The sequence below is a fragment of the Curcuma longa genome, chromosome 4, assembly GCF_044706935.1.
Source record: "Curcuma longa cultivar G26 ecotype Majalengka, Jawa Barat chromosome 4, ITB_CL_G26_1.1, whole genome shotgun sequence".
NCBI classification, from domain to species: Eukaryota; Viridiplantae; Streptophyta; class Magnoliopsida; order Zingiberales; family Zingiberaceae; genus Curcuma; species Curcuma longa.
In genome coordinates this window covers 17,484,353-17,510,457 of record NC_133864.1, presented here as the reverse complement: position 1 = coordinate 17,510,457, position 26,105 = coordinate 17,484,353, and the positions used below count along the sequence as shown (strand labels likewise).

The 26,105-nt window shown below is 40.0% G+C and overlaps 5 protein-coding genes across 5 annotated transcripts; 2 read left to right on the top strand and 3 right to left on the bottom strand.

Annotated features, from left to right (window-relative positions):
• Positions 1-1,135: 1,135 nt before the first annotated feature.
• LOC141826016 (protein SRC2-like) lies at positions 1,136-1,968 on the bottom strand. The gene has a single exon (XM_074713274.1). The coding sequence runs from the start codon at positions 1,881-1,883 to the stop codon at positions 1,308-1,310; it is 576 nt and encodes a 191-aa protein (XP_074569375.1). The 5' UTR covers positions 1,884-1,968; the 3' UTR covers positions 1,136-1,307.
• A 148-nt stretch (positions 1,969-2,116) lies between these two features.
• On the top strand, positions 2,117-4,265 carry LOC141826017 (small ribosomal subunit protein uS4y-like). The gene is made up of 3 exons (XM_074713275.1): positions 2,117-2,220; positions 2,322-2,703; positions 3,923-4,265. Exons 1-3 carry the CDS (start codon positions 2,193-2,195, stop codon positions 4,110-4,112), a joined length of 600 nt encoding a protein of 199 aa, XP_074569376.1. The 5' UTR covers positions 2,117-2,192; the 3' UTR covers positions 4,113-4,265.
• Positions 4,266-6,209: 1,944 nt separating this feature from the next.
• Positions 6,210-6,789, bottom strand: LOC141826018 (nuclear transcription factor Y subunit B-1-like). The gene has a single exon (XM_074713276.1). The coding sequence runs from the start codon at positions 6,787-6,789 to the stop codon at positions 6,286-6,288; it is 504 nt and encodes a 167-aa protein (XP_074569377.1). The 3' UTR covers positions 6,210-6,285.
• Positions 6,790-12,190: 5,401 nt separating this feature from the next.
• On the top strand, positions 12,191-14,761 carry LOC141826014 (oligopeptide transporter 5-like). The gene is made up of 5 exons (XM_074713272.1): positions 12,191-12,628; positions 12,754-12,851; positions 12,931-13,768; positions 13,863-14,045; positions 14,135-14,761. The coding sequence occupies exons 1-5, from the start codon at positions 12,224-12,226 to the stop codon at positions 14,759-14,761; spliced, it is 2,151 nt and encodes a 716-aa protein (XP_074569373.1). The 5' UTR covers positions 12,191-12,223.
• Positions 14,762-18,551: 3,790 nt separating this feature from the next.
• On the bottom strand, positions 18,552-19,131 carry LOC141827541 (nuclear transcription factor Y subunit B-1-like). The gene has a single exon (XM_074714813.1). It carries the CDS (start codon positions 19,129-19,131, stop codon positions 18,628-18,630), a length of 504 nt encoding a protein of 167 aa, XP_074570914.1. The 3' UTR covers positions 18,552-18,627.
• Positions 19,132-26,105: the final 6,974 nt, after the last annotated feature.

The following is a 26,105-nucleotide window of genomic DNA, read 5'->3' as shown; positions in this document are numbered from 1 at the left end:
TCGGGCATCAAGTTGGGCGTGGAGCTAGTCGGGCATGGAGTCGATCGGGCACGGAGCCAGTCGAGCGTGGAGTCAGTCAAGCGTGGAGTTAGTCGGGCATGGAGTCGGTCGGGCATGGAGCCAGTCGGGCGGAGCTAGTCGGGCATGGAGTCGGTCCGGCACGGAGCTAGTCGGGTATGGAGCCAATCGATCGCGCACCAAGTGCATAGAGTCGGTCCAGCAGGAGCCAATCGAGGCATGCAAAGTCAATCGAGTGCGAGCGTTCAATCGGGCACGGAGTGCAGGCGCAGAGTTCAGGTGTAGAGCCAGTTGAGCGTGAAGTTCGTGCGCAAAGCCAATTGGGCATGGAGTTAGTCGAGTACGAAGCCAATCAGGCACAGAGCAAGGCGTGGAGTCGGGCATATCCGACATGTTATTTTCACGTGAACCAAATTTTGACCTTTTTTATTAGGAGATATTAACTCATAATAATATGCATATAGTTGAAAATACGACATATCTTCCTATTTTATCAAGTAACTAAATTTATTTTTAATTTTTTTATGATGTAATTTGTATGATAATTTTTCTTGTTCTCATTATTTTTTTTAAAGTCATCTTTTATTGTTATAAACTCTCATGAATTTAATTTCAAAGATTAACTATGTTTTATTATCAATGTGTTCTTGATGAATTAAACTCTTACCATCTTATTATAGCAATTATTTAGCAGCTGCTAGCTAGCTAGCTAAATAATTGCTATAATAAGATGTTGATCATTAAAATTTAATTGGACAACTGAGAACGAAGAACATGTTAAAATAAGATTTCAAATTACTAAACAAATTAAGAGGACTCATAGTACCCAATAGAGAGATAAAACGAACAGTTTCTTAATAAGATCTACTGTGTAGCAATTAAAAAATAGTTAACAATGGTATATTAATCATGTGTTGTTTTTGATCAATCCAAAGTAATCAAATTACAAAACAAACTCAGAGGATCCATAGGACTCGTTTGATGTAAAATTAATTAATACTATCTGAATTTGTGTTAATTTCAATCCATTGAGGCGATGATCTAAATAAAAGGCAAAAGGAAATGAGATTTGAATCAACGCAAGTCAATACATTGAGCAGAAACGATCAAAAACAAATAGTTAATCTTCTTTTTTTTAGAAAAAAAAAATCTTTCTTAAGAAAATTGTGTCCCCTCCAACAACAACGACGACGATCGTCTCGATAAAATTCAAATCGATTGGATTTCAATCGTTGCAAATTTTTTTCATCGGGATTTTACAGCAATTGACGTACCGGCGTTTCCTTGCATCACGGGGGCAGCGAACAGGCGTCAAGAACTCGCCTGCTGTCAAGGTAGCAAGGCCGCGCGCCGTGAGCGTCCGCGGCGGAAGGGTAGGCGAAGTCGGTGATCGGATCGGGATCCGGCGCCGGGATGCGCTCGCCGAGCTTGTAGGAGAAATTGAGCACCCCTTTCGGTCTGCCCGACCCGATCGGGCAGACCTGGTAGCTAATGTGCCGGGCGCTTCGCCGCCCCTCGTTTTCCTCCTCGTTGAACAGATCGGCGAGGGGTACGCGGACCTCGCCGACGTCGCGATCGCCAAGGGGGCAGGCGCGCTCCGTGCGGAGGAGGATGTGGAGGGAGTGGTCGCGGGAGAGGGAGCCGTCGGCGGGGACGGCGAGACGCAGGGTCGAGTGCCAGATCGGGTTGCGCCCGCCTTGCGGGTCAGAAGGCGTGCGGTGGCGCGAGCGGCGGTCGCTGGAGACGGAGACGACGGCGTAGACAGCCATCTTGGAGAAGACGTTGACCTGCTTGAGGCCCTTGGCGGAGCCCAATGTGATCTCCAGCGTGCGGTAATCCATGGCCGACCTCATCGGATCTTCCATGGCTGGTAACCCATCGCCTGGCCGACCTCGACGGAGCTCCCAGCCTTCCGCCAGGGATCGCAGAGGGGGAATCGGGGACGAGGAAGACCGCATACTGGGCAACGGATATTAATCGACCTTTAAAAACCGGACCGGACCGAGTGGTCCGCATGCAATCTCGCATACGGTGCGGTTTATTGGACCGGTCTATTTTTAGGGTTTTTTTAATCATGGATGAGGGCGACGAACTGCTACATCGTCAGTTCTTCCGCGGCGGCGGCTCTTGATCTCCTCCGTCTTGATTCTTGAGGCGAAGCTTGCGAACAAGGCATGGTGCATGTCAGCTTCTACCGCAACTGTAAGATCCTCTTCCATCGATCTTGGTTTTATGTTGATCTCCCTCCGGTTTCTGGTCTGGATCTGCTTCGAAAATCGTAGTTGAAGGTTGATGTTTGGTAGATGGGAAGACCTTCAAGAAGCCCCGCCGGCCCTACGAGAAGGAGCGGCTGGACGCGGAGCTGAAGCTGGTGGGTGAGTATGGCCTCCGGTGCAAGCGCGAACTATGGAGAGTCCAGTACGCCCTGAGCCGTATCCGGAACGCTGCCAGGGAGCTTCTCACGCTCGACGAGAAGAACCCTCGCCGGATCTTCGAGGGCGAGGCTCTGCTCCGGAGGATGAATCGTTACGGACTCCTGGAGGAGGGTCAGAACAAGCTCGATTACGTTCTTGCGCTCACTGTGGAGAACTTCCTGGAGCGCCGCCTTCAGACGCTCGTGTTCAAGTCAGGGATGGCCAAGTCGATCCACCACGCTCGTGTACTGATCAGGCAGCGCCACATCAGGTTAGCTGGCTTTCCTATTATGAGCCAAAGAGCATGTTAATTATTTATCATTTTAGTTGTGTGAAAAACCTTGATTTTTGGCTTCTGTTCTCATCTTTACATCTACTTGTATATTTTTTCCCTCTTTTTCTTTGGTCACAGATGAATTACTACTATCAATTTTGATGCTTAGAACATAAAGTGTGAACTCCAAGTTAGTTTGTAAGTTAGTTGCTAGTGATTGTGGCAAAAAAACTTTGTGATCACTTATAATTTTGCATATGATGTTTGAGTTTGTAACATGCGGTTGTTTGAAGATTGTATCCTTATTTTAGGGATAAAAAGAATGTTCCTTTGCGTGAATAGTTTTGTTCAATTCTTTTTTCTGTTTCTAAAATTTGGTTTTGTTCTCTCGTTGCAATGCCAATTGATGAACATTCTTGTTTCATAAGCGTCACTTAACTATCTGGATGATGGCATTATTGTGTAGTGTCTTAGTCAAAATCCAAGCTATATAACATATACTGTTAGACCAGAGCTTGCTGCAGATATATATTTCTGGACCTGTTAAAAACTCCAATATAGAGATAGATGCTCCTCAGAACTAGAAGGCATTTCGCAAACCATCTAGTTTCTCGACAAGACATTCAGATATTTTCCTGCTTATATATATGTGTGTGCATTCGATCTAATTTTGCCATGATAGAGCGAAGACAAAGGAGCAGTATCCTTCTGACTGCAAATGCAGACAATATCAGATTAGCACCTCTTGATAAATGACCAATTATTGATTGTAGCAAGATCTTTATTTATTGTCTTGTCTTGCATAATCTACATCAATAAGTTTTATTTGTTCCATCTATTCGAGATTGTCTATAACCCTCTATAATTATCCTATATATATTTGTATCCCTAGTAATATTGATATTAGTTTCACAAGACATTCTCTGTTGATGGAATCATTTGTTCTCTTGCAATTCTCTTTTGCCACAAATACTAGATACTTATGTTGGCTTACTATTTCCTAAGAAGACATGTAGGCTTCTACATAAACCTATTATTCTTGTCGGCATTGAACTTACTATCTTTGTAGTGTAAATGAGTATGTTGTATTTTTGTTCTTTATGTATACAAGTTTTCCCTCGATATCATATAGTGATTTTTGTTTCAGTTGCGCAAGTTGGTAGGCTAGTGTTATGATGTTAAACCTAAATACTTGTTACTTTGGCCTTGCTTACAGGGTCGGAAGGCAAGTTGTCAACATCCCTTCGTTTATGGTTAGAGTCGATTCTGCGAAGCACATCGATTTCTCATTGACTAGTCCATTCGGAGGTGGCCGTCCTGGAAGAGTTAAGAGAAAGAACCAGAAGGCCGCCGCAAAGAAGGCAGCTGGAGGTGACGGTGATGGTGACGATGATGATGAGGAATGAGCATTTTGTTTAAGCATTAACTTGAATTAGTAGCTCTCTGTTTCCCATTTTCCTATTGAATTTCATGTCTATTTATTTCATTTCCAATTCAGTAGTTTAACTTATCGACATCCATCATTTTGTCATTTTACTAAACATGGATTTTGATGATCATTCTCTGAGATTATGAAGCTCCTTGTTTATTTGCTTTCAACTGCTGATCTGGTGTCCAGTTTTGTTCAAAATTATTCAATATGTTACTTTATGTTATAGTAGTTGTAGCAGTTTTGAATAAAGTTAATATTTGTGCATTAATTTTGGACAAAGTTACGATAACCACACTAAAATAAGAATATTTTTAAGATAAAAATTTTGATAAATATTAGTTTTAATATTTTTAAAAAAAATTAGTGCCTTTGTGATTTTTCTCTAATTTTTTACATAATGCATAGGTGGAATGTGCTATTATGTAATTTTTTAAAATAATTTAAGTATTTAATTTTTTTGAATCGATTAATATGTTCATTTTTGGTGCGATTCAAAATTGATAGTTCAAAGGTTTAAAAAATCTTGACTCTTAAGATTTAAAAAATCTCGATCCATAATCTTAACTTTTAAAAACGTTACGATTCTTTGGCATTATTTGGGCTTAAAAAAAAGTTTCAAAGTATATCGAAAAAATATTATATTAAATTTGAATCATTTTTAGTTTTATATCAATAGTTTTTAAATTTAATATTAATATTATTATATTTTTTACCATAAAATATATATATCAAATAAATTATATCTTTTAATTAATTTTATATGTTCGATGATAATTTTTATTATATGTATAATATTTTTAATGTTGAATAAATTATATTTTTAATAAATTTATTATTAAATATATTATAAATAATTTGTATAAATTCATTGTTGAATCATTAAAAAGATAAAATAAATTACTGAATCAATAAAAAAATTAAATAAGATTTCTAATAAATAGTTCTATATTAACAAAAATGATTTTTATAAGATAATTTCATATTAAAAAATTTAAAATAAATGTTAATTTATATTAAACCATATCATTAATATCACTAAAATAAAATTAAAAAATTGAAAATTTTTAAAATAAATATAAATGAATCGGTGATTGAATCAACTATTCGAATTAGTAATTGAACTGTTGATTCACTGATTCATTTGGGACTCAATTTTTACGGGTTCGTATTGATTAGGCCCGTTGAACTGGGTCAAAGGCTAATCTAACCCGTTAACCCAGTATGAAGTTTTTGGCCACACAAGTCCAATTCAAACCCGACTCGTGGTCAAGTCTAGGGATATGTATCCATAAAAGTTGATGTAAGTGTGCATTTGTTCTTTGAGAAGAAAATTGATTACTAATTAAGAGAAGATTAGAGATTCTTAAAATTAACTTTTCAAGCAATTATAAGAGGAAAATGATCTTTCATGGATTGTTAATTATATGGAGCAAAGATAGCACATGAAACTTGAATGATATTAAAAGACACTTATATATATATATATATATATATATATATATATATATATATATATATATATATATATATATATATATATATATATATATATATATATATATATATATATATATATAACAATCCTAGAAGAAAAAGATTCTCACTCTCAAATGAAAAATGAGATTCAATCCACAAGAACTTTATCAAAAAATAACAATTCTTTACTAGGTGATTAATTATATATATGTGTCATAGACATAAGAATTTACAAACAAATTAATACTTAAGAGCTAGCTAGGATTGCTAAACAGTTATTGGGACACATAAAACCCTAAACTAATTAATTCTTTGATTTATTGGAAGCCTCAAGGTATATATATGTTTGATCTCAAGAAAGAAACTTCATATGAAGATTTTGATCATGCTAGCTAATTAACATGAAGTTACACTTAGTGTTCTAGGAGCTACCTATAATTAATTAAAATTAATTAAGGCAACTTAAATAGCTAGGGAGAACACAAAATCATAGTAAACAATTATATTAACAAAGAAACTACATGAAGAACTCAAGATCAAATATATCATCCAAGCACCTCAAAATAAAGGACCAATTTTGAAGAGTATAGTAGCTTAATTAATTAATTAATTAACTAAATGGCTAGAATAATCCCCTTAATTAGCTTGATGTAGAAGGATATCATCGATCACTACTTATAGTTCGTTCTATCCATGGCGTTAAACGTCAAGCGAGCAGCGCCACCACCGCCGCCACCGCCGCCGCCGGTTTGGTCTCTACCAACCGCCTTGGAGGAGGAGGAGGCGGAGGAGGAGGAGGGGGCGGGCCGGTCGCCGTCCTTGTCGCCCTCCATCTCGCGGTACTTGTGGAGGTAGCGGCGCATTGGCTGGACGTAGTCGTCGAAGCCGAGGGCGTCGAGGGCCCAGCAGATGTCGTCGCCGTTGACGGTCTTGCGCTTCTCCCTGCGGCACTTGTCGGAGGCCTCTCCGGTGACGAAGCTGATGAACTCCGACACGCACTCCTGCACCGTCTCCTTCGCCTCCTTCGAGAGCTTCGCGTTGGGGGGCAGGGTCCGCTTCATGATCCGCCCGACGTTGGCGATCGGGAGCAGACGGTCTTGATCCCGGGGGCCGTCGCCGCTGCCTCCGTCGTCGTCGTCGGCGCTCCTGCGCTTCTCTTCGACGGAGCTCTCCATGCTTCCTGCTGCGATATCAGACAGGATAGTCCAACTCAAACCTGTTGAAACTCCTTTCGAATATAAATATAAATAATTTTAAATTATAAAATATTATATTCATATATATTTAAATACAAATAAAATAAATTAATAAATTAATATTACTTAATTTGATTCCTAATTTTTGTTTTATAAACCATGTATCCAATTAGCTCCTCAAAGAGCTGATTTAATATTTAATCCTACAAGTAGTGATTAGTCTGATCCTATACAAATTTTCTATCGATCATTAAAGTAAATTTGAAAAAATTTAAAATGATCCGACACTCACAGTCAGACTTTCTCCACAGTTTTCATCATCCTTGTAAGATCGTCCAACACTGAATCGATATTCCACTCGATAATTCTCATGGACTTTTTCTGTCCATGGATACTTTAGTTCACAGTTGTTCAGTCTGAATTTGTCACTAAATTCAACTGAGCGTATGTCCCAATAGAAAATTGAAGGTATCCGATTAACTCCTCAAAGAATTGATTTGATTAATCCTATAAGTAGTGATTAGTCTGATCCCACAAAATTTTTTTATCAACCATTAAAGTAAATATGATAAAATTTAAAATTCCCAATAGAGAATTGAACGTATCCAATTAGCTCCTCAAAAAACTGATTTGATTAATCCTATAAGTAGTGATTAGTCTCATTCTATAAAAATTTTCTATCGACCATCAAAGTAAATCTGAGAAAATTTAAAATGATCCGATGGTCTTCATAATCAATACTCCACTCGATAATTCTCATGGACTTTTTCTGCCCATAGATACTTTAGTTCACAGTTGTTTTTTTTCCACTAAATTTAACTGAGCGTATGTCCCAATAGAGGATTGAACCACAACACTACGAAGATTTCCGTTACATCTTAACCATTCCACCAAGGCCCAATGTAAACTTATACTTCTCTCCTAAAGAGGAAGGATATTTAATCTTGAAAAATTATCAAAAAAAAAAAATATATATATATATTAGAAAAGGTTATTTAAATTAGCATTTTGCCAAATTAAGGAACCCTAGCTAGAATTTAAAACCCTAATACCTTCTCTTTGAATACTCTAAAGTGGAAAGATTGAAATTAGGAAGAAGATAGATTAATTAATTAATGGTTAGGAAATTGGGGGAGCCCTCCAATTAAAATAATCATTGAGTGGAGATGTAATATATATATAGTAATTAAAGAAGAAACTAAAAAGGACTCTTAGTAGAACCCACCTACTACTATAATTTGTGTTGATCGATCGATAAGTTTACTTGCTCTTTGATGGTAGGTTAATGTCCCTTTCATTGATATTGTTGTTTACTCGATTGGAAATGATAGGAGCACTACATATCGTCGCCGTGGAATATGATCTTTCACCAATTTTATTAGTTTATGTTCGATATGCCCAAGTGACCGAAGATAGAAGAAGACGAATATCTATAGTCTCATTTGCTGAATTCTTCTAGTTACAATTTTCATTGCTTCTTTAGGGTTTCTCCTTACCCTGTTACCCTAATGATACAACATAAATTCTTCGCAAAATTAGTCATTGTGTTCGACGACATGTCTTTGGGCAAAGATGATGACACTCACATTGTGATTGATTAATTGATTAATTGAACAACAACGACGTCTTTTGGGAAAAAGTGCATTTCAGGTTTCTATCGTCTTCCTCATCGAGCTCTTTCAGAAAGTCGCACATGTTAGATTGTTCGATGATTGATGACTTGACTATCTACGGTGCTTCACTGGAACAAGTACGTTTAGGGATAAAATTCGCCAAAAACATTTCATTAATCCATGAGAAATGGAAGGAAAAGGCAGTTCACCCATTATATTCATTATGAGATCAACGGTTCAAAATCATGCACTAAAATAAAAAAAATCTAAATTTAAATCTGAAATTAAATTAATAAGTTAATATAATTAGATCTTAAATACTTACAATGAATTAAACTAATATGAATTTAAAATTTTAAAATTAGTATAAATCAAACAAAGACCATGATTTTATACCTATGTTCATATTTTTATTTGTATATTGGATATATATGAAAATAAAATAAAATAAAAATATCTCATTAAATGAGATAATTGTTATAATCATATTTATTAATATCATGGTAAATTAGTTATCCTGATATTTTAAATGATCTTATAAAAGGGGTTGGTTCATCCCGTGCCTGAGTTGTAGCTGCTTGAGAATGTGCCAAAAAGTTGTGGTGCTGTGTGCCAATATTACTGGGGTGGTGTTTCAGATGACACTGCATACCATGGGTGTTGAAATGGTTGTTCCTGTTGAGATCCACTCCTGGATGTGATGACGCTCCTCAGTACCAAGGTTGAAGGAGACCGTGCGGAGAGGGGGTCGTGATGACGGCAGAGCCTGCAACCACAGCAACCGTGAAAAGGAAGCCCAGGGGTTGCCCTGGCTCGACCACTCCGATGCTTAAGTCAAATCATAAAAGAGGAGGAGGAAAATGGAGCAGAAAGTGAATAGAAAGTAGAGATTGTGAGAGCACATACCTTCCTCCTCCGAAGGACCAAAATGGGGAGTCATGTCCCATCGTGAGTAGGATAGAGGTCCCATTAACAGTATGACTTTGTTAGAAGGAATAAGATATTCAGAGCATGTGTCACATCGTTAACTTGCAGCTGAAGAGTCATTTAACGTACGTCTGTCAGAGTATTACCATGATTAGTAGCAAGGGTGTCAAGGAGACATTACTCATAACCGTATGATGGGAGAAGTGGTCTTTAATGGAGAAGGGCGATGAGAGTTGAAGAGCGTCAGGACAGAGTCGAGTAGACGGGGAGTTGGCATAGCTTAAACCCGATTAGGTTGACTCGGCTCGAGTGGGAGAGTCCACTTCAAGGATTTAGATCGGCCTCCAAAGTTAGCATTCCTGTGGGGCCGACTCGGTTCGGGGGGTCTGTTTCCTTGCGAATCAGACTCGATTTCCGAATCAACTCGGTTGATTCGGCTAGAATGCCGAGGCATTCGGCTCGGGTATCTACTAAGAGTTGGTTCGGCTCAGATTGAAGAGTCTGCTTCGAGGATTCGGATCAGGGGAGTCCGTATCTCTGAGGATTCATTCTCGTTTTGCGAAGAGCTTCCACTCGGTCCCCAACTCGACTCAACCGATTCGGTTTGAGTGTTCGAAGGGGTTCAGCTCGGGCTTCAAATTCGAGGTACGACTGAAGGAGGATTCGACTCTATTCGGGAGTTGGTATGACGGGGGATCCGTCCCGATTCGGGCTCTCTGAGTTACATAGAGTCTTCGCACAATGAACCACTCTCGAATTTGATTAACCTAGATCCGTTCCTCACGACCATAACAATGGTGATGTTCAGGATCTGGGTCAGCACTTAGAGAGGTTTCTGCTGCAGTGACAGAGTTCAAGTTTGTGCCTTTAGGTATCTGCTAGCTGATCAGTGTCAGAAGCTGGAAATGGGGTTGAGCCCGCATGCACATGTTGTTCAGTTTGAGGACACAAGGAATTGTGGCCAGTTTGTGTTAGTATTTATTATCTGCAATAATTGATTGGAAGTGCATGCCTGACATTTTCAACTTGGCATTGCTGCTGCCTAGAGCCGTCAAACGGATCAATCTATGACAAGGTGGATCAACTCATAGTGTGTCCATCATTTGACGGAGCGGGGCGGACCAACCCATCAATTGAGCGGATTGCAAAATCTCAAACCCAACCCAATTCAAGGCGGGCCGTGGGTTAGGCGGACCAACCCGCGGACCTGTTAAAAAATAAAAAATATTAAAAATTAAAAATATATTGATTATAATTTAAAATTAAAATTTTAAATGGATTAAGTTGAAAATTTTAAGTTTGAATTATAATTTTTAGTTTAAATTGTAATTTACCTAGGTTGATCAAACTCACTAATTTATTCGGAGTTTCTTCTTCTTTCAATTTTAAAATTTTTTGAAATAAATAAATTGTTTTCTTCTTTAATGTTGTCGGGCCACCGGGCTATAGCCACGGGCCAACTCACACGGGTCGCGCCGTTAGGGTCCAGGCTTATGACTCTGCATTTGCTAAAATTTCAAGTGAATGCCTAAATTACTTGATTTGGAACGAACTTGGCAAATTGACGGTTACTGCTGCCTACCCGGCCGGCACCTAAATCCAGTGAACGGTAGCTCCGCTCAAGGTGGCCGTTAGTGTCTGCAACTGTCAGTTCAGACAGTTGGCTTTGCTTTCTATCAATAGACATGCATATTTGGCCTTTTTTATTTAAAATTTAAGTTAATGGTTTTAATTCGATCGATGGTTTAACTCTTATCTATAATAAATTTGAAACCATTTTTTTAATTCCCAGAATATTTTTTTAATATTTATTTTAGTAACTGTCGTGTCCCCTCGCAAGTTGAGAGATTGGACCAACGATAGATGAGGTCGACAGGTCAAGTCGGATCAGCTCGATCGATCGGAGACTGATAATATTCATTTTGATTAAGTCCTAGATATCTACATTGCTCAAGTCTTCAAGAGTAGTAAAGACAGTTGGAGCGAAATCTACGATGACACATGAAACAACAATAACAAGTTGGACTCGACCCATAATTAGTAACAAAAGTTCAATGGCTCTACATAGGGAATTAACCTTAATTAGGAAAATCTTAACTGACACACTGCCTTATAAATTCATCTCCTTGCAAAATCTCTCAATCTCATTCCTTCAACTTCAATCTTAATCCCTCTTACATTTTAATTAACCTTCAATCCATCGATCTCATCTAGTGAGATAAAACTTTTATTATTGTTCAATTAATCGATCATAATATCATAATTGTCAATGGCTTCAGTCGCACCTGAACCTCCTCCATCCACTTCAGCAAGTTTGCCCCAATCTCCTCCATCCAAATTCAACGGTTTGTGTTCTTGAAATCTTCTCTTTTCTTAGTTCTCTATTAATTTTGAGATATGGATTAATTATAATTGAAATTAAAATGATTGTTTGACTTGATTTTTTTTACGAATTTGAACTTAATTGATTTAGATATTATCAAAATTTTAATTTAAATTTATTTAATAATTTAAAATTTTTTATATTTTAAATTTATTTAATTGATTATTAAATTTGATAATAAAAATTTATTTATTCATTTTAAAAATTTATTTATTCATAAATATTATTATTGGTTCACAATATCTGTTTATAAATATTAACGAATTAAATACCTCTATATATAAAAAAAAATTATAATTATATATTAAATAAATATAAATAAATTCTCTTAACAATTTGGATCTCTTACAATTTTTTGTATAATTTTTTTTATTTTAAAAAATATATTAAAATATAAATTTTTTATTGATAAATTTGACCAATATTTCTATTATTTACATATTTGACCTCAGACAAAGAAGACGACGACTGCCCGATCGAGCAGGTGCGGATGACGGTGCCGACGACCGACGACCCATCGCAGCCATGCCTGACGATCCGCACGTGGATCCTCGGCGTCGTCAGCTGCGTCCTCCTCGCCTTCGTCAACCAGTTCTTCAGCTACCGCACGAACCAGCTCTCCATCTCCGCCGTCTGCGTCCAGATCCTGGCGCTGCCCATCGGCCGCTGGATGGCCCGCGTCCTCCCTCCGACGATCATCAGGATCCCCCTCCTCGGCTGCTCCTTCTCCCTCAACCCCGGCCCCTTCACCATGAAAGAGCACGTCCTCGTCACCATCATCGCCAGCTCCGGCACCGGCGGCAATTACGCCGTCAGCATCGTCACCATCGTCAAGGCCTTCTACCACCGCCGCATCAACGCCATGGCCGCCGTCCTCCTCACACAAACCACTCAAGTAATTAACAATTAATCACAAAAACTCTACACCCAAATCTATATATAAATAAAAAACGAATTATTTTCGATTAAATTTTGATTTAATTTCTTCTTCTTCTTCTTCTTCTTCTTCTTCTTCTTCAGTTGTTAGGATTTGGCTGGGCTGGATTGTTCAGAAAATACTTGGTGGATCCTCCTTACATGTGGTGGCCTGGCACTCTCGTTATAGTATCTTTGTTCAGGTATGTGTGTGTTCGATATGAACTCGATACGTTTATTGATCGATCGATTGAACGAGCTCTCTCTGTGTGTCGAAAGCAGAGCGCTGAACGAGGAAGAACGGCGGCCGAAGGGCGGCGTGACGCGGCTCCAGTTCTTCCTCATTTGCATGGCCTGCAGCTTCTCCTACTACGTCGTCCCCAACTACTTCTTCCCGGCCATTAGCTCGATCTCGATCCTCTGCCTCATTTGGAAGGATTCGATCCCCATCCAACAGATCGGCTCCGGCTTGAGAGGCCTCGGCGTCGGCGCCATCGCCTTCGACTGGGCCACCGCCTCCGTGCTCGGCAGCCCCATAGCGGCGCCCACCTTCGTCCTCTTCAACGTCCTCGCCAGCTTCGTCATCTTCATCTACATCGTCATGCCGCTCTGCTACTGGACCAACGTCTACGACGCCCGCCGCTTCACCTTCCTCACGTCGCACCTCTTCGAGCGCTCCGGCCGTCCCTACGACCTCAACCGCGTCCTCGACCCCAAGACCTTCACCTTCAACGTCGAGGCGTACGAGAACTACAGCGACATCTACATCAGCACCTTCTTCGCCATCTCCTACGGCATCGGCTTCGCCACCCTCACCGCCACCCTCTCCCACGTCCTCCTCTTCGACGGCCAGTACATGCTGAAGCTCTGGCGGCAGGCGACGTCGACGGCGAGCGAGAAGTTCCTGGACGTGCATGGGAGGATCATGAAGGCCAACTACGCCGCCGTGCCTCAGTGGTGGTTCCACCTCCTCCTCCTCCTTGTCACCGCGCTCTCCATCTACACCGTCGAGGGCTTCGGCCGCGCCCTGCAGCTGCCTTACTGGGGCATCCTCCTCGCCATCGCCATGGCCTTCTTCTTCACCCTGCCCGTCGGTATCATCGCCGCCACCGCCAATACGGTATATAATTATTAATTCGCCGTCACCATTTGGAATATTCCGATGATTAATCGATATATCAGCTGATATATTTTGTGCGCGATCGATCGAGCAGATGCCTGGGATCAACATAATATCAGAGATGGTGATTGGTTACATACTGCCGGGGAAGCCATTGGCCAATGTGGTGTTCAAAACCTACGCCGACGTGAGTATGGGCCAAGCCATCACCTTTCTGTGCGATTTCAAGCTCGGTTACTACATGAAGATTCCTCCTAGATCCATGTTCATCGCCCAGGTAATTGATTTAAGGGCAAAAATTAAAAAAACTTCGGAAGAAATTAAAGCAAATTAAGATGAGATTTTAATTTGTTTGTGTATGATCAGTTGGCGGGTGCGGTGATCGCCAACGCGAGCTACTTCGGTACGGCGTGGTGGCTGCTCACCGAGGTCCCCCACATTTGCGAGACCGATCTGCTGCCGGACGACACCCCGTGGACGTGCCCCGGCGACGCGGTGTTCTTCAGCTCCTCGGTTATCTGGGGCGTGGTCGGGCCTCGCCGGATGTTCGGCCCCGGCTCCATCTACTCCGGCCTCAACTACTTCTTCCTCCTCGGCCTCCTCGCCCCCGCCGTCGTCTACCTCTTCCACCGCCTCTTCCCGGAGAAGAAATGGATCCGGCTCATCAACTTCCCCGTCATCTTCGCGGCCGCCGGCTTCATTCCCCCGGTCAAGGCCATCAACTTCAACTGCTGGTTCATCGTCGGCTTCGTCTTCAACTACTGGGTGTTCAAGCACCACAAGCAGTGGTGGGGCCGCTACGCCTACGTGCTGTCCGCCGCCCTCGACGCCGGCACGAGCTTCATGGGCGTCGTTGCCTTCTTCGCCCTCGGGAACTATAGCATCTACTCCGTCAATTGGTGGGGAGGCGTCGCCGACGACTACTGCCCCCTCGCTAGATGCCCCACCGAGGCCGGCGCCTACATCCCCAAGGGCTGTCCTCAACTCCGGTGACATGGTCGTGGACTTGACTTTGTATATATGTTGTTCCACGAAGAAACTTAAACAAAGCTTAATTTAATTTGTTTGTTCAAAACATGAACCTGTGCAAGTGCAATGGGGTGACGTGACTTCTTCTACGTAGTCAAGGGTCAAATAATAAGAGTTAAAGTTCGTGCTGACCTAACAATACGAGTCAACATCAACTCATCCTAGTAGAGTTAGTTAGGGCGAGATAGATGCTGTCTCAGTCTCGGATCTTACCTTGGGTTCAACGTTATCTTGATTTCGGACCTCGTTTTTCCTCTAAAGTAATCTCGATCTCGAACCTTTCTCGGTTTCAACACTGTTCCGGTTCGATGTGGACGACAGTTAAATCATCAGTCAATAAAATATCACCTCAATCTTCATTAACCTGCCGATGAGAAGAACCTGAGGAAGAAAGAACTGATTAAATGGATTAGCAGAGCGCCGGGGATTCCTGACGAGGTCACTCCAACGCTCAAGTCAGAAGAGAGAAAATAGAAATGACAGTATGCGAAGAGAATTCAAGATGACTTTCCTTCACACCTGCAGGGTTTATATAGCGATAGGGGGGCGTGATCTTCAGACTTCACTACTTGCAATTGGCTGTTGCGGTGCCATCAATGACCCAATCTCTGATAGTGTCCGCACATCCAACGGTTCAGCAGTGTTGACTATCTTCAATCGACGGTTGTGCGTATAAGTGCGTAGGATTCTCGAGGATCAAGTTTGGGGACTCGGTCACTATCCTTATTCTTTTGGATGAGTTGATAAGTCTAAGCCAAGGAGAAGGAGTCAACGTACTTGTCCGTTGATGGATGACCTGATGCTTGAGGTCGGAAGTTATGTGGCTGATCTGTATGAGTTGCCGAGCTGTGTGAGCATGTGGCCGAGCTTATATGAATCGACGAACTAAAATAAGTGTGTATATGAGCTCTCCCATATATGCCCGAGGCGACCTGAGTGTGTGGCCAAGCTCTCCTATACGTGTAGCCAGGTTGAACTATGCGTGTGACCGAACTTTCACATGTATGGCCGAGCAGTCCTGAGCATATGACCGAACTTAGTGTGTGATATTAGGACCAAATCATGAGGTCGGCGCATGAGGTCGGGATCAAGGCATGAGATCGGTAGTTGAGGCCGTGACCAAATCATAAGGTCGACACGTGAGGCCGGGATCAAGGCATGAGGTCGGTAGTTGAGGCCGTGACCAAGTCATGAGACCAGCAGTTGCGGCCGTAACCAAGTCATGAGGTCAGCACGTGAGGCTGGGATTAAGGCATGAGGTCGCCCTTTTGACCTTGTAAATGCTAAATTGGATGCCACTTTGGATCGATTGCTGACCTCTTTTTGCCACGTCAGATCAGTCGAGACTCGCCATATCAAACATCATCTCGATCTCGAGTCTCATCTCGCCCAACGTCATCTCAGCGATCTCGGTCTGGAGTCTCATCTAGGTCAACGTCATCTTGGCCATCTCAATCCCGAATCCCATCTCCGCTAATGCCGTCTTGACCATCTCGGACAATGTCGTTTCAACCATTTTAATCCCGAGTCCCATCTCAGTCCCAATGTCGTCTCGGCCATCTCGGTCCCCAACGCCGTCTTGGCCATCTTGGTCCTGAGTCCCATCTCGACCAACACCGTCTCGGCCATCTCGGTTGCAACGCCGTTTCGACCATCTTGATCTTGAGTCCCGTCTCGATCAATGTCGTCTCGGCCATCTCAGTCTAGAGTCCCATCTCGGCCAACGCCATCTCGATCATCTCGGTTCTGAGTCCCATCTCGACCAACGTCGTCTCGGTCCTAGTCCTCACTTTTACATAGTCTGTAAACTCTCATCCTCCATAAACCCATTAATGGGGAACGCGAATATTCTGGATGACATGCGGTAGCATAAGAGTGGGCAAGCGGTTACAAAGTTGTCAGGTCTAGTTCCCTCGAATACTCTTTTTTTTGCACATAAGGCCAAAAAGAAATGGTTGTTAAATCTGATTTCCTCGTAGCAAGGTTTCCACAATAACACTATCTCATTCAATGTGTAGATGCTTTTAGATGGCTATAAAAACCCTAACATATGAGGTATTATTTCAGCTTATTCTTTTTGAACTCTTCTCTCCATATTCTTTTCTAAAACTAACTTCTTCGGAAGAACTCTAATTTGAGCGTTAGAATGGTTGTCGAAACTCTCTAGCACCAATCTAATATCCTTTTAAAAAGTGCATTTCAAGTTTCTATCGTCTTCCTCATCGAGCTCATTATATTCAGAAAGTCGCACATGTTAGATTGTTCGATGATTGATGACTTGACTATCTACGTGCTTCACTGGAACAAGTACGTTTAGGGATAAAATTCGCCAAAAACATTTCATTAATCCCTGAGAAATAGAAGGAAAAGGCGATTCACCCATTAATTCATTACGAGATCAACCGTTCAAAATCATGCACTAAAATAAAAAAAATCTAAATTTAAATATGAAATTAAATTAATAAGTTAATATAATTAGATCTTAAATACTTACAATGAATTAAACTAATATGAATTTAAATTTTTAAAATTAGTATAAATCAAATAAAGACCATGATTTTATACCTATGTTCATATTTTTATTTGTATATTGAATATATATGAAAATAAAATAAAATAAAAATATCTAATGAGATAATTGCTATAATCATATTTATTAATAACATGGTAAATTAGTTAACCTGATATTTTAAATGATCTTATAAAATTTTCAGAATATTTTTTTAATATTTATTTTAGTAACTGTTACGTTATGTCCCCTCGCATGTCGAGAGATTGGACCAATGATAGATCAGGAGGTCGACAAGTCAAGTCGGATTAGCTCGATCGATCGGAGACTGATAATATTTGTTTTGATTAAGTCCTAGATATTTACATTGCTCAAGTCTTCAGGAATAGTAAAGACAGTTGGAGCGAAATATAAGACGACACAACAACAATAACAAGTTGGACTCGACCCATAATTAGTAGCAAAAGTTCAATGGCTCCTAATTAGGAGAATCTTAACTGACACACTGCCTTATAAATTCTAACTCCTTGCAAAATCTCTCAATCTCACTCCTTCAACTTCAATCTTAATCCCTCTTACATTTTAATTAACTTTTATTAATCCATCTATCTCATCCAGTGGGATAAAACTTTCATCGACGTTGTTCAATTAATCAATCACAATATCATCTTTTAATTGGAGATATATAGAAAAGATCTTGGGGTTATAAGATGGAAAATATCTCATTGGTATGAGGTCTTTTGGGTAAAGCTCAAAAATAAAACCATAAGGGCGTGGACAAAAATGGACAATATCATACCACTGGAGATATATAGGGATTCTGGATATCTAACATATATATATATATATATATATATATATATATATATATATATATATATATATATATATATATATATATATATATAAAAACAATCCTAGAAGAAAAAGATTCTCACTCTCAAATGAAAAATGAGATTAAATCCACAAGAACTTTATCAAAAAATAACGATTCTTTAGTAGGTGAAAGAAAATTCATATGAAGATTTTGATCATGCTATAGCTAATTAACATGAAGTTACACTTAGTGTTCTAGGAGCTAGCTATAATTAATTAAAATTAATTAAGACAAATTAAATAGCTAGGGAGAACACAAAATCATAGTAAACAATTATATTAACAAAGAAACTACATGAAGAACTCAAGATCAAATATCTCATGCAAGCACCTCAAAATAAAGGACCAATTTTGAAGAGTATAGTAGCTTAATTAATTAATTAATTAACTAAATGGCTAGAATAATCCCCTTAATTAGCTTGATGTAGAAGGATATCATCGATCACTACTTATAGTTCGTTCTATCCATGGCGTTAAACGTCAAGCGAGCAGCGCCACCACCGCCGCCACCGCCGCCGCCGGTTTGGTCTCTACCAACCGCCTTGGAGGAGGAGGAGGCGGAGGAGGAGGAGGGGGCGGGCCGGTCGCCGTCCTTGTCGCCCTCCATCTCGCGGTACTTGTGGAGGTAGCGGCGCATTGGCTGGACGTAGTCGTCGAAGCCGAGGGCGTCGAGGGCCCAGCAGATGTCGTCGCCGTTGACGGTCTTGCGCTTCTCCCTGCGGCACTTGTCGGAGGCCTCTCCGGTGACGAAGCTGATGAACTCCGACACGCACTCCTGCACCGTCTCCTTCGCCTCCTTCGAGAGCTTGGCGTTGGGGGGCAGGGTCCGCTTCATGATCCGCCCGACGTTGGCGATCGGGAGCAGACGGTCTTGATCCCGGGGGCCGTCGCCGCTGCCTCCGTCGTCGTCGTTGGCGCTCCTGCGCTTCTCTTCGACGGAGCTCTCCATGCTTGGCTTCCTGCTGCGATATCAGACAAGACAGTCCAACTCAAACCTGTTGAAACTCCTTTCGAATCTAAATATAAATAATTTTTAAATTATAAAATATTATATTCTTATATATTTAAATAAAAATAAAAATAAATAAATAAATTTAAGTAATTCTTATTTTTTATTTTTTTTTTATAATCCATATATCTAGTTATAGCTCCATGAACCGATTAATCTTAAAAGTAGTGATCAGTCTGCCCCATAAAAATTTTTCATTAATCGTCAGAATAAATTTGAAAAAAATTTAAAATGATCTGACACTCACAGTTGGACTTTCTCCGCGGTCTTCATCGTCCCGGTAAGATCATCCAATGTTGAATCGATACTCTACTCGTAAAGACAATTCTATATGGACTTTCCGCCATGCAATTTGGTGACAAAAGAAGTTTTTTGTCACTAAATTTGCAATAAAAATATATTTTCATTGTCAAATTTATGACAAAAATAGAATTTCGTCATCAAATCTCGTCCATTTTTCACGAATAATTTTTCGCCCCTCCATAGCGACGAAAATATATTTTTATCGCATAGTTTGCGATGAAAATATATTTATCACAAACTTTACGAAAAAAATATTTTTTTATCGTAGATTAATGATTACTCAATTTTGTGACAAAAATATTTTCGATGTTAATTTCATCGTCAAATAGTTTTGTGATGATTTTTTTTTTCATCTCAAATTAATTTCGTCGCAAAATGTTTTCATTTTTATAGTGGCATGTCCCAATAGAGGATTGAAATATGATAATACGAAGATTTCTGTTACATTATCTTAACCATTGCACTAAATCCGAAGGTAAACTTATACTTCTTCTGCAAAAGGTGAAATCTGCCACCCTAGTGGCCTTACACGGTCGATTTCATGACCATCTATGAGGAGGTAAATCGAGAAGCTGCAGTTGGTCACAACGGATCGGAAGAGGGTATTGCTCGGCTTCGCTGAAAAAACTTATACTTCTCTCCTAGAGAGAAAGGATATTTAATCTTGAAAATTTATGAAAATGCTATAACAAAAAGATTAGAAAAAGTTATTTATGTTAGCTTTTCGCCAAATTAAGGAACCCTAGCTAGCATTGAAAACCCTAATACCTTCTCTTTGAATACTCTAAAGTGGAAAGATTGAAATTAGGAAGAAGATAGATTAATTAATCAATGGTTAGGAAATTGGGGGAGCCCTCCAATTAAAATAATCATTGAGTGGAGATGTAATATATATATATATATATATATATATATATATATATAGTAATTAAATTAAAGAAGAAACTAAAAAGGACTCTTAGTAGAATCCACCTACTACTATAATTTGTGTTGATCGATTGACAAGTTTTTACTTGCTCTTTGATGGTAGGTTAATGTCCCTTTCATCGATATTGTTGTTTACTCGATTGGAAATGATAGGAGCACTACAGATTGTCGCCGTGGAATATGATCTTTCACCAATTTTATTAGTTTATGTTCGATATGCCCAAGTGACCAAAAATAGAAAAAGACGAATATCTATCTATAATCTCATTTGCTGAATTCTTCTAGCTACAATTTTCATTGTTTTTTTAGGGTTTCTCCCTACCTTGTTACCCTAACGATACAATATAAATTCTTCGCAAAATTAGTCATTGTGTTTGATGACATGTCTTCGGGCAAAGATGATGACACTCACACTTATACGGAATTCATAGGTGTAACCTTTTGCTAAATATACTAAATCAAACAATTGAAGCATTCAAGACTGCATCAACCAAGGATACATGACTGATCAAGGAATTGTTCTATCTACAAACTTCACCTTCACCAAACTTAGGTTTACTTTAATAATTAATTTGATTTTTTTTCTATCTAGAACCATATCTCTTTTCTTTCTCCTAATCATAGGTCTAAAAAAAAATCAAATTGCACCATCTCTGTAATAGATAAAAAAAATTTTCCCAAAAAAGGTAGGTAGCTATCAGAAATAATGGATTAATCTTAAATATCATTAATTGTATTTTGAACGTTGGACACAATTATCAAAGACAGCATTTAACTTTGTCAATATAGCCGTTAGATTAAAGAGAGTATATATTAGACTGTATTTAGGCCTTTATGATTAAGTTTTCTTCTGTCTTACCAAATAAACCACTTTCTTCTTCAAAGTTTGTTATGGTATCAGAGCAAAGACAGAAGGACATCTTATAAAGTCCTCGCAATGGCGGAGGAACTTCTTGAGAAGTTGGTCGCAGCTTTGACTGCTAAGACTGCTTCTACCTCCTCCACATCTTCTCCTTCCCCATATCAACTCCTCCCGACTGATACCTCGGAAGTTAATCTCGCTACAATCCCTCTTACTGGTCCTAACTATTTTACTTGGGCAACACAAGTTCGTCGAGGCCTCTCCATACGGCGGAAGTTAGGATTTATTACCGGAGACCTACCAATACCAGAAAAAATCGATCCCAGTTATGATGATTGGATGCGTTGCAATGATATGGTCGCGGCTTGGCTTATACGAGCAGTAGCTCCCTCCATTGTCCCCACAATCCACCTGAAGAAAACAGCTCTGGAAATTTGGACTATTCTTCATACTCGCTTCTCCAAGCCTGATAATACTCGGATTGCTCATATTCAACATGAACTGGGTGTTTTAACTCAAGGTAGTTGCTCAGTTGATGAACTATACACAAATTTTATTGGATTATGGGAAGAATTGGATATCTATCGCCCACTCCCTCATTGCAAATGTGGGAAGTGTACTGACGCCTGTTTTGAGGAATATGCCGAGCAGCGAAATAGAGATCGAGTTTTCCAATTCATTACTGCACTTAACTCAGAATTTATTACTGTTCAATCTCAACTACTCAGTCGAGATCCACCACCATCTGTGGAAGAAGCCTATAATACTGCTTTTCAAGATGAACAGCAACGCAAGCGTCCAATCCTATCAACACCAACTGCTGAAAGTTCTGCTCTGCTCGGCTACATCCCTGGAAAACGTGAGCGATTTAAGTCAGTTCGGTTCTCCAAAAATCCCTCCAAACCCAGTAATCAATATTGTACCAAGTGTGGTTTCACAAACCACACCATCGACAAATGCTGGCAAATTGTGGGATATCCACCTGGGCACAAACTCTATCAGGGAACTAACATAAAAGGATCCATTCCAAAGCAAGGATTTGCCCCAAAACCATCTGCTCCAAAAACTCATGCTACTAATAACGTCATTCTACAGGAAATAAAAGAAGGGGCTCAAGATCAAGCTCCTATTACTAATGAGCAGCTCCAGACTCTTATTGATGAACTTAAAGAAGCAAAGAAGATCCCAACTGATTCAACTACTTCCAAAGATGCTCCATCAGATGCCTTTGCTGGTAAGATTGTCTACTGCTCTACTCCTTGTGCATGGTCTGCAACAATGCCACTCGACCCACTGTCTCCCAATACATGGGTCATAGACTCTGGGGCAAGTGAGCACATGTGCTCAAATTTAACTCTTTTTTCTGAATATAAAGTTACTAATGCTTCTGTCAGTTTTCCAAATGGCATGAAAGCTAATGTAACTCATATTGGGAGCATTCGTCTTACTTCGAATCTGCAACTTACCGATGTTTTATTTATTCCTCAATTCAAAATTAATCTTTTATCAGTACACAAGCTTTCTGTTCACAATAAGTGTCGTGTGGTTTTTGATCCCCTCGCATGTTATCTTCAGGACTTATATTCAAAGATGGTGATTGGCATGGGTAAACAGCAAGGCGGTTTATATCTGTTCCAGCAAAATGCCATGTTAGATGATCCATCTCCTGAAGGCACCTTTAATTTTTCTTATAATCACTCGTCTTTGTTTTCAGTTAACGCTAATAGTTGTAATAACAATAACATCGTAACAGATGGAAACAATCAGAAAAAGGTTGTGTTTGATTTATGGCACCATAGAATGGGTCACCCTTCTCATAAAGTTCTTAGCCACCTCTCTACACAAGAGCCAAACGTTTCCTATTTTCCGGAGCAAGTATGCCTTGTATGTCCTAAAGCAAAACTTAAGCGTCTTCCCTTTCCTTCACAAAATCAAGTACGTACAGATTCCTTTGCTGAAATTCACATAGACACATGGGGTCCTCACAAAGAATCTGCCATAGGAGGATATCACTACTTCCTTACAATTGTTGACGATGCTTCTCGCGTTACTTGGACGTTTCTCATGAAACTGAAAAGCGAAGCAAGACATCTTATCCAACAATTTGTAAAAATGGCACAAACTCAGTTTAAAGGTCAAGTACAGATTCTTAGGAGTGATAATGCGCCGGAACTATCCTTGCGTGATTTCTACTGTGAAAATGGCATTTTGCATCACACAACTTGTGTAGAAACGCCCCAACAAAATGCCATAGTAGAGCGCAAGCATCAGCATCTAATCAATGTCGCTAGAGCTTTACTCTTTCAAGCCAGTTTACCAGTTCATTTTTGGGGATATGCTGTTTTAACAGCTACTCATATCATTAATCGAACACCCATGAAACTTCTGGGTTACTTGACCCCGTACGAGAAGTTGTTGAGTCAAAAGCCCAAGTACGATCACTTAAGAGTGTTTGGATGCTTATGCTTTGCAAGCACTCTCCATCGTGATCGCAAGAAATTTGACCCACGGGCAAGAACCTGCATCTTCATAGGATATCCAAATGGAACAAAAGGATATCAACTGTATGACTTACATACCAAAGAAGTTTTTACTTCGCGCGATGTCACTTTTCATGAGTCAACTTTTCCATACTCATCAGATTTCCAAGCACGTTTAAATGCAACTCCAGACCTTTCTACCTTGCCAGCCTTACCACAAGCCTTCCACGAATATGCTCAGACAGAACATGTTTACAATCCACTCACAGACCAGTTACACACAACAGAAAATTTCCACGAGGCCGTCAACGAGACAGAGTCTTCGGATTCCAATGAACATACTTCCAATGACAATGAAACAGAATTCTCTAACCTTAATGAGCGTTCTTCTAATCTTGATAAGAGCCCTCCTCAAGCAGTAAACACACCCTCTAACATTACACATCTTCCATCATCTATAGAACCAATTGTTTCAACTAGACCTCGCAGAAATAGGCGACCACCCTCATATCTGGATGTGTATGAACATCCTTTAACACATTCAAAAGCCTCTTGTTCCACTATGCATCCTATTTCAAATTATTTAGGGATTTCACGATTACAACCTTATCATACTGCATTCACCATAGCTCTGTCTCACATGGTGGAGCCACAAACTTATGCCGAAGCTTCCAGATCCAATGAATGGCTTAATGCAATGCAAAGTGAACTCCAAGCACTTGACGAAAATCAGACTTGGGAAGTTTTAGCTGTACCAAAATCTACTCACACTATTGGGTGTAAGTGGGTATACAAAATAAAACTCCTAGCTGATGGAACAATTGATCGATACAAAGCGCGACTTGTGGCGAAAGGCTACAATCAAATAAAAGGTTTCGATTATCAAGAAACTTTTAGTCCCGTAGTCAAGCACACCACAGTGAGAGTGTTTTTTTCACTTGCTGCTACTCAAAACTGGCATTTACGACAACTAGACATCAATAATGCCTTTTTGAATGGTGAACTTGATGAAACTATCCTCATGGACCTCCCACAGGGTTATACCACACACGAACCATTAGCATCCAATGAAAAACTAGTCTGCAAGCTTAATAAGGCTTTGTATGGATTGAAACAAGCATCGCGACAGTGGAACTCTAAGTTCACCCAGGTCCTTCAAGCCCATAATTTCCAAAGATCACCTGTTGATCATTCTCTATTCGTTAAGACCACAACTTCAGGCACTATCTTGGCCTTACTCGTATATGTCGACGATATACTCATCGGCAGCTCTTCTCTATCAGAACTTAAGCATACTGTTACAACCTTGTCCAAACAATTTAAACTCAAGGATTTGGGAGTTCCCAAGTATTTCCTAGGTCTTGAGGTTGCACGATCTGCACAAGGAATCAACCTATGTCAACGAAAATATACACTTGATCTTCTTGCAGAGTTTGGCCAACTTGGAAGTAAACCTGCTGCTACGCCACTTGAAGGAGGGCAGTCACTACACAAGAACTCGTCCACCTTAGTCACAGATGCAAGCTTCTATAGGAAACTAGTGGGTAAGCTTATCTATCTCACCTTCACTCGACCTGATATTTCCTATTCTGTGCAGGTTCTGTCCCAATTTATGCACCAGCCTGAACAAAACCATCTCAATGCTGCTTTTCGGGTTCTCAAATATTTAAAGAACGCACCAGGAACTGGGATTTTTTTGGCGCATAACTCAAATCTGACCTTAAGTGCTTACTGTGATAGCGATTGGGCAAAGTGTCAGGAAACTAGAAGATCGGTTTTTGGTTTCACTATTTTTTTGGGCAAGAACCTCATTAGCTGGAAATCAAAGAAACAAGAACTTATTGCACGGAGCTCCACCGAGGCTGAATATCGTGCTATGTCAAGTACAGCCTGTGAAATTCTTTGGTTATCTCATTTGCTGCAACAGTTTCAGATCAAACAAGATTCTGCAGTAACATTGCATTGTGATAATAAGTCAGCTATACAATTATCTCGAAATCCACTGATGCATGAACGCACGAAGCACTTCGCCATTGATTGGCATTTCATACGTGAAGTAGTTGGCTCAGGTCTAATTGATGTGCAGTTTGTAACCTCGAAGAATCAAATCGCTGATATACTAACCAAAGGCTTGTCTCAATCGCAGCATGAATTTCTGATGTCCAAGATGAATCTGCAGAATCTGCATCTTCCTCTTGAGGAGGGGTATCAGAAATAATGGATTAATCTTAAATATCATTAATTGTATTTTGAACGTTGGACACAATTATCAGAGACAGCATTTAACTTTGTCAATATAGCCGTTAGATTAAAGAGAGTATATATTAGACTGTATTTAGGCC

Bases quoted from the DNA above. Each gene is read 5' to 3' on its own strand.
- LOC141826014 (XM_074713272.1), top strand. From the start codon at position 12,224: ATGACGGTGCCGACGACCGACGACCCATCGCAGCCATGCCTGACGATC. The intron at 12,629-12,753 runs GTAATTAACAAT...CTTCTTCTTCAG, and splicing joins TCCTCACACAAACCACTCAA to TTGTTAGGATTTGGCTGGGC. The intron at 12,852-12,930 runs GTATGTGTGTGT...TGTCGAAAGCAG, and splicing joins GTTATAGTATCTTTGTTCAG to AGCGCTGAACGAGGAAGAAC.
- LOC141826017 (XM_074713275.1), top strand. From the start codon at position 2,193: ATGGTGCATGTCAGCTTCTACCGCAACT. The intron at 2,221-2,321 runs GTAAGATCCTCT...GATGTTTGGTAG, and splicing joins TGTCAGCTTCTACCGCAACT to ATGGGAAGACCTTCAAGAAG. The intron at 2,704-3,922 runs GTTAGCTGGCTT...CCTTGCTTACAG, and splicing joins ATCAGGCAGCGCCACATCAG to GGTCGGAAGGCAAGTTGTCA.
- LOC141826018 (XM_074713276.1), bottom strand. From the start codon at position 6,789: ATGGAGAGCTCCGTCGAAGAGAAGCGCAGGAGCGCCGACGACGACGAC.
- LOC141827541 (XM_074714813.1), bottom strand. From the start codon at position 19,131: ATGGAGAGCTCCGTCGAAGAGAAGCGCAGGAGCGCCAACGACGACGAC.
- LOC141826016 (XM_074713274.1), bottom strand. From the start codon at position 1,883: ATGGAAGATCCGATGAGGTCGGCCATGGATTACCGCACGCTGGAGATC.